The sequence below is a fragment of the Terrapene carolina genome, unplaced genomic scaffold, assembly GCF_002925995.2.
Source record: "Terrapene carolina triunguis isolate 2854851 unplaced genomic scaffold, T_m_triunguis-2.0 Scaffold231, whole genome shotgun sequence".
NCBI lineage: Eukaryota > Metazoa > Chordata > Testudines > Emydidae > Terrapene > Terrapene triunguis.
The window spans coordinates 9,018,156-9,025,869 of record NW_020664582.1 but is presented as its reverse complement, the minus strand read 5'-3'; the positions used below and the strand labels follow the sequence as shown (position 1 = coordinate 9,025,869).

General features: G+C 40.2%; 1 protein-coding gene across 1 annotated transcript in view; it reads right to left on the bottom strand.

Moving 5' to 3' along the window:
* The window catches only part of PITPNM3 (PITPNM family member 3), a 345,453-nt gene that overhangs the window by 135,577 nt on the left and 202,162 nt on the right, over nt 1-7,714 (bottom strand). Inside the window, exon 3 of the mRNA XM_024206929.2 lies at nt 6,903-6,950. Coding sequence (XP_024062697.2) covers nt 6,903-6,950 — 48 coding nt within the window. The remainder of the gene's footprint in view (nt 1-6,902; nt 6,951-7,714) is intronic.

Below are 7,714 nucleotides of genomic sequence, written 5' to 3'. Positions count from 1 at the left end.
TTTTTTTTTTTTTTTTTTTTTGGCAAAAGTTTCTATTATATCAAAAGCCATTTTCTCATTCAAAAATGTGGGTGAAAAATTCATAACCAGCTTTAACTCTATAGACAGCATGGTCATGACTGGTCATCAGTCCTTGCGGCTTCCCCAACAGACAATGAGTCAGTGGGCTTGTGTTATTTCGCTTGATGCTAATGGGGAACTCCTAAAACACAGGAAAAGGAATTTTAAATTAGTATTTAGGCAGTTCTGCATCAACAACATCTCCAGCTTGACTCAATCAAAGCTGGTGATTCAGAGAAATAAAATATCTCCAGCTTTTATAAATGTTACATGTGTTACTGGGGGATTTTTTTGCAACTGACTTTGTTGAGCAAATATTAGTTATTTTCCCTCACTTTTTAAAATTTAAGCAAAAATATAAATAGTGTTTTTACTCCCTCTTTAATAGCACCTAAGTGTGAATGAGTGAAGGTAAAAGTCAGCAGTTCTTCTGACCATTTCCTTATTTCTTATTTTCAAAGATGATTTTTCTGCCTGTTTTTGTTTCAATGTTACAGTCTTTTCTCCGGAGAGCTTTATATTACTGGGAAAGAATACTGCTGCAGGCTAGTACCCTGTTGACTAAAAATAACAGTTCATCGCCTGTTATTACAAAAAAACAATGAAGAATTGATTTCTTTATCAACATCAACAAAAAATTATGAGTTCTCAAAGCATTCCCTTTCTTCACTGTCCATGAACTCAAGTAACAGTACCAAAATAAAAGCCCCCCAAATCATTACTACGGATGATACCACATCACTGAACCACATGATACTTGTATACATGCCAGAAAAGACCTGTCTGGCTACACAGATGCCCCAACCATCTCAGATCTTATCTGCCAGGTGGAATAATGCCAGTAAACCTATCTAGGCCTGTCTTATAGAAGATCGGATATGATAATTATTATCAGGGTTTTTAAACAGCCTTGAGAGATGGCTCCAGCTGTTTCAAGCTGCCAATTTCCAGTCTGTGTGCTAGAATCCCATACCAAGCAGAGGATCAATAGCAGACCAATAAGCAGAAATAAAAATGAGTGGGCAGGACAGCAGATACCAGCTATTACACAATTCCGTACGTTTCTCATATCATCTGCAATGCTGGAATGTCAAGTGTGCTCAGGGCTTGATAACTTTTTTCATTGTCCTGTTAGGGTATGACTATACTAGGGGGAAAAGATGCATTGTAACACATTTTACAATCCTAGCCCAGACAGGGGAAACTGCACTTTTAATACATATTAGCTGGTCGAGGTCCATTGATTCCATGGCCAGAAGGAACCATTGTGATCACTGACCTCCTGTATAAACAGGCTATACAGCTTCCCTCAAATAATTCCTAGAGCGTATCTTTTAGAAAAACAGCGAATCTTGATTTAAAAATGGTCCGCGATGGAGAATCCACCGTGACCCTTGGTAAATTGTTCCAATGGTTAATTACCCTCACTGTTAAAAATACTGGCCTTATTTCCAGTCTGAATTCATCTAGCTTCAAATTCCAGCCATTGAATTGTGTTGTACATTTCTCTGCTAGACTGAAGAGCCCATTATTAAACATTTATTCCCCCATGTATATACTTACACGCTGTAATCAAGTCACCACTTAACCTCTTTTTATTAAGCTAAATAAATTGAGCTTTTTGAGTCTATCACTATAAGGCATGTTTTCTCAGAGCACCTTTTTTCCTAATGTAGATAGGTCCTTAAAACTCAATGTGTGTTGCATAAACTCACCTTAGTACCAAGTAACATTATCACGTGCTACAACAACAACAACTATGCATGCCGAGATCATTACCATTTAGCTTTATAAAGCATCACCAGTTTGCATGTTTAACTAGTGCCTGGCTAGTAAAACTGGTTAGAAACACAGCTAATATGCCACTTTCAGTAGCCATATATTCTTGTATATTCTCCAAGCCACAAATCTGCCAAGCTTAAGTCCTGATCTCTGCTTCATTACCAACAGAACTATTCAAAGATACGTGTTGGAGACAATGAGGACAAATTCTGCTCTCGGCTCCACTGGTGCAGCTTCACTGAAGACCTGGGTGATGAATTCAGGTAACTGCATTGCGAGCCAAACAGAACCACCATTATGCACTGAGCAACAACAGCCGGATATATAGCATTGAACAGTTTAGCTGTGCAGTGTGAGCACAGGACTGTACAGCCAAGATCTCTGGAGTAGGGCTGTTTGAAAAATGGAACTTTTTTTTCAAATGAACTTTCATGAAACATTTTTTTTCCTTTTTGCCTAACGGAAAAATTTTGAAATTAGATATTTTTCAACCAGCCCTACTCTGGAGCTCTAATCCAAGCTCAGTAGCTTTCTGGTCTCTGCTTCCCAATCAGAAAAAGGAGGACAATTATACTTATCCAATTCAAAGGGCTGTTGCAAAGTTGAAGTAGTGTTCATGATGATCAAGTGCTATGCAAATAATAAGCATTATTACTGAGGCAATGATGACTGGGACACAGGATTATTCACCTTAAAGTATGCCATGGATTTTTAAACTTGGATAGACAAAACAGATGAGTAGAAGGGGCCTGGGTGCTGCATCTCATCAAAAAGGATGGCACACTTTCCAGTACACTTTGCCCAAACTCCAGCACACACAGATTAATGTACAAGGCCATTGTTATATCTGGATTTAGGGTCTTGGACCTTCTGGATCAGATGCAAGATTGCAATCAACAGAGAAACAAAGTAGATGGGTAACAATCTTATAAGGCATACGGTGAGTGGCACTGGACTTACCCATCAGAGATTCAGGAGTAATTATGACCACTGGGTATCACCCACAGTGCTGCAGAATCCTCTTATTTCAGATGCCTTAGTGCCCATACCTTTTCATTTCCATTTTGAGGAATTGCAGGTGGATAGTACTACTGCTGTTCAAGGAGATGTAGAAATGCTACAAGCCCATCAAGTTACGAGACCAGTCCCATGGAGTACAGAGAAAGCATCAAGGTCCCCTAATCAACAGCCAATTAAAGTCAATGGACAGACTGTCATTGACTTGAATGGGGCACTGGATCAGATTTGATCTATGGATAGAGCCTAAGCCTGCAATCTGTCCAGTGCCAGCAGCAGTGGTACCTGGGAGGGACCAAGTACATTTATATGGAATGGAAGCAGCAAAATAACCAAGAACTAGCAACAGTGAAGCTGTTCACACTATCACAGCAATGGAGGGATTGAAAGCTGCAGTTGGAGGAGCAATCAGACAGAACCAGCACGACACCGACATGCACAAAAGGTCTGAGAACCACTGAGTCACCAAAAGGAATCCCAATTAGGCAAAATTACCATCTGCTTAAGCAGCAGACATTGCTATTAACAGTCACTGGCTTAAATCAGCTCCCTGGGAGACTTCCCAGTTAAGCAGATTTCCCGAGTAAGTGGAGTGTGTTCTATCCTGGAAGAGCAAAGCGATTCAATTAAAAAACTTTAATGTGAAAGAAAAAAAAACCAACTTTTCCAAGTAAGACCTGCATGTTCAATGTTTCAGGGGGTGTTTTATTTTACTTTCAACAACTGTATTTATTCCAAGTTTAAGATTCACAACATTTGGCCAACGTGTTCACTAGCATCATTGTCCCTTCCCATGAACACTATGGCTTTTTTATTCGCCTGTCGTTTACACTGGTTTTACTTCTGTTGTAACTCCATTTGCTTCCTGACTGATACGGAGTGGAGAATCAGAGCCATCATCTTAAATGTGAAGATTATAGTCACAGATTATCAAGAAAATTAAAGTTTAATAAAAAAGGCAAGTCACAGGAGGATTCTTACTCCTTTTCTATGAACAACCCGACTTGTTGCAATAACTACGTTTTAAAGATATATGCAGGAATTGCAATTGCTGCCTTGGAGTCAGTCTGCACTGGAAAAAAATCAAGCTGATTTCCATCTGCAAATATCATATGATCTTAGTTAGACTTTGATAAAATTAGTTATTTCTGCTTTGAAAGCAGATCTTAATTATCAGTGTATTTGAGGAACACTGAAAGACTTCTCGCATAGGTCATTAGCAGGGCTTGAACTGTAGCCATTCAGAAAAGACTTTTACCACTTGAGCTCAAGAAGTAACTCCATTAGTTAGCAGCAGTAGTAGAGTGTTACCACCCTATATCCATGGTCAGCATCCTATAGAGAAATAGGGGTTATACATATTCAGCCCCTAATTCTGCAATGACCTGAATGGTAAATAAAGTTCATCACATGTCTTTGCAGGATGAGGCCTTCCATAGTTTCTAAAGGTAGAATAAGGTGTACAGCACCAATTCACAATAGTTCCCTGGGCTGAGATTTAAGTATGTGCTTAAATAGCTTGCTGAATTTGAGTCATAGATTATCAGATAATTGTATTAACAGCAGCAAATTAAAAGAAGTTCAATCCGTCTTAAGATAAAACCATTTTCTTGTTTAAAAGATATAAGGTCTCATTATAAAAATCAGCAGGAACTAGTAAGCATCATTTGGCAGGACAGCTGCTGGACTGCGCACCAGCTCATTAAAAACTATGCTAATACTTCTGCAATTGTTAGCAAAATTCACGACCCACAACAATTAAAATGAAGTAGGGTTGACACAAAAGTACCAAATAGTTATCCATGGCTGAGAAAAGGAATTGGCAAATTATAAAGTTGCCAACTCACAGAAGTAAATCAAATGTGACATGATAAATTAATTGTTAAGAAACTATTATACTTTGTAGCCTTACAGTCGATATCAAGGGTTGATGGCTGCCATCTTGACCAACACATTGGGGGTTGAACTAGGGACTTCCAAAGATAAAAGCGTGAGCTACTACAGCTGGAGCTAAGAGGAATCAGTTCTCTTGCTGGCGCTGTAACAGAGTCATATCCTCTGTGGCTTGGGGACAGAGAGGGACCTGTAATACATTCACCAGTGGTTTACAAAGGTCTCTGAGAAGGAGTTTCACTGTCAGGCTGGGGATACAGCCAAACTGATCACTGCATTCGAAGTACATCAGATTGGAAGTTCGCGCTGTAGAAAAAAGAAGGATCTGAATGGGAAGTAGAACAAGTATTTACACAGCAAGGTCAAGATTTTCAAAGCCATTTCAGGAATTTGGGGAACTGGGCATCCAAATCCCACGGCAGCTTTGAAAATACCAGCTCAAGTCTTTACATACACACATACATACATACAGGTCTGTCTCATCTTACGCGGGGGTTCCGTTCCGCGGTTAGCGCGTAAAGCGAAAACTGCGTATAGCCAAAATCCCATTGAGTTCAATGGCGGGCGAAATCGCCCACACTACAAGTATAGTATTAAAATTGTTGTTTTTCTCTTCTTTTTTTTTTTGCCGACCGCGTAAAGTTGAAATCGCGCATGTTAAATGCGCGTAAGATGCGACAGACCTGTAGTTAGTTAACCAACCAACCAACCCACCCATACGGGGGGGAAATAACTTAGCTGTTCCTTAGCTTCTTAAAGTTCAGATTCAGTTCAAGTTTGGATCCAAATTTAGGTCAGTTCTCATTTTATCCAGCCCATCCCTAATTTCCTGATACATTTATTCAAGAGGAATTTAGAGTAAAACTGCCACCGAGAAAACTAACTACACGTAAAAAAGCGTAAGATGGTCTCAATCCCTGAAGAAAACTGTATTTCCATTGCCACACTCCCATAAGAAATCATGCCGTTCTTTGCCATCTGCTGCGCTGTTACTAGCTGTTTATAACAACAAATCTGTCAAGAGAAATATGTTCACATAAAGCCGATAACATATGCTTTCTATTAACCAATGAAAGAATATTTTAATGTACTGGAGAGTCTCGCAGACTGCAATGTTTAGAGGAAAACAATGCAACACAACGGGCCAGATCCTTTGTTGGAAACTTGAAGGGCAGACAGAGTAGGGCTGCACCATATCAGCTCTATGTTGCTCCTGCATCAGAAGAATTCTCTCAAGTGCCACTGACGCTTTCTTACAGATGCTACCAGTGTGGACTATAGGAGATGGAGCAATGCCCAGATTCTGGTTTTCCGTGAGCAGCCTTCTCCCCTGGTACCAGCCCCAGACACCTATGCTGGGTGAGATATTACTTTCAAGGTGGAAGGGTTAGTTAATATGTCCAGACTTGCAGTGTGCATTGGTGGACAGAGTTAGAGAGATTTCCTAGTGAACAGAAAGAGGGGGAAACCGACAATGTTTCCCAGCCAGGGCTATGGCAGAAGGTGAGACCATCCCAATTCTCCAAGGAACTCAGAGCTCTCCATCATAACTCACTCTTCACAGCTAGCACCACCAGAGCATGAGCAATAAACACCAGGCTGGTATTTAAACCTGTCCCTGATGGGGTGGGGCGCCATGACATGAAGATGCCTCACAATTGCAGGTTTGGCACCACTGTCTGGCCCAGCCCTGTCTCTAGCAGGAACCCACATCTAAAACAGCAACATATCTTGCATCTCTATAAGATATAAGAGTCAGCAGAGCATGGAAGACTGAATAGGGATCATTCTGAACTGTATGATCATTCTGAACAGAATTAACCTGTGTTGTCCCAACAAAGACATGCCTTGAAACATGGCAACACCCCAACTTTCCAATTACACTAGAGCCCCACAACTCTTACCATGGGTACAAAACATTGCTTAGCCTTAACACATTAAAAAATTAAAAGCTACAGTAACTTGATTAATAAGTTTTATCATCCTAGTTAAATGTCAGACAAAAACAACTCCAATTTTCCCAGACCTAACATTTCAACAGCATAAAAATTGACTTAAAACCGGTCAACGTTTAATGTAGCCCTGTTTTCTGTTATCTCTAGTTTGCCGCACAGCACAGAATACAAAAAAAGGAAAGAACCTTGACTCACGTTGCTTTTCCTGGAGAAAGCCAGACGAGCAAACCGCAGACTCTTCACCTGCTAAGAAAATAAGACAAAGTGAAATGAGCCTTGTTTACATGAGTCACGCTCTTTACTTTTTCTCATATACTGTGGTGTGCATATCACAATGGGCCACAATTTGCCACTGATTTCCACAGTTCCCACTGACTTCAATGGGAATAGCTCAGCAAGCAGAATGATGTTGGGAAATGACTCTACTTTTTCATTCAGTACTACTCCACTTGCCAGATTTTTTTTTCCATAAGAAGGGATCACAGGTAGGTTTCCTACCCAGCAGTTCATTTAGTTTGTTTGTAACATCACCCCTTGGGAATTTTTTTATCTGCCACAAAAATTGTAACCAATTTAGTGACATTATAAACCATCACTCTCCTTTACTTATTTTTACAGAACAACAGTTTGAATCATTTATGGGATGAAAGTTGTAGACAAAGGGGTTTTTCCTTTAGGTCTAAATGGTGCAAAACTGGGACAAGGAAATATGAATGACAACAATCTGCTAGGCTCCAGTTCTGCAACTTCTTCCACATAGACAGACCCCTGACCCCACACAGAGCCCCACTGATATAACTGGTGCTCCACACTGACTTTACTGGGGCTCCATTTCGGTGCAGCGGTCCACACATGTACTTTTCGTTGCAGGATTAGGGAATTATGAGACACTTTGCATCCATGGATCTCAAAGCACTTCACAAAGGAAAAACAGTATCATCACCACCATTTTACCAGTAAGAACCACTAAAGGTACATCTACAGTGCAGCTGAAGGTGTAATTTCCC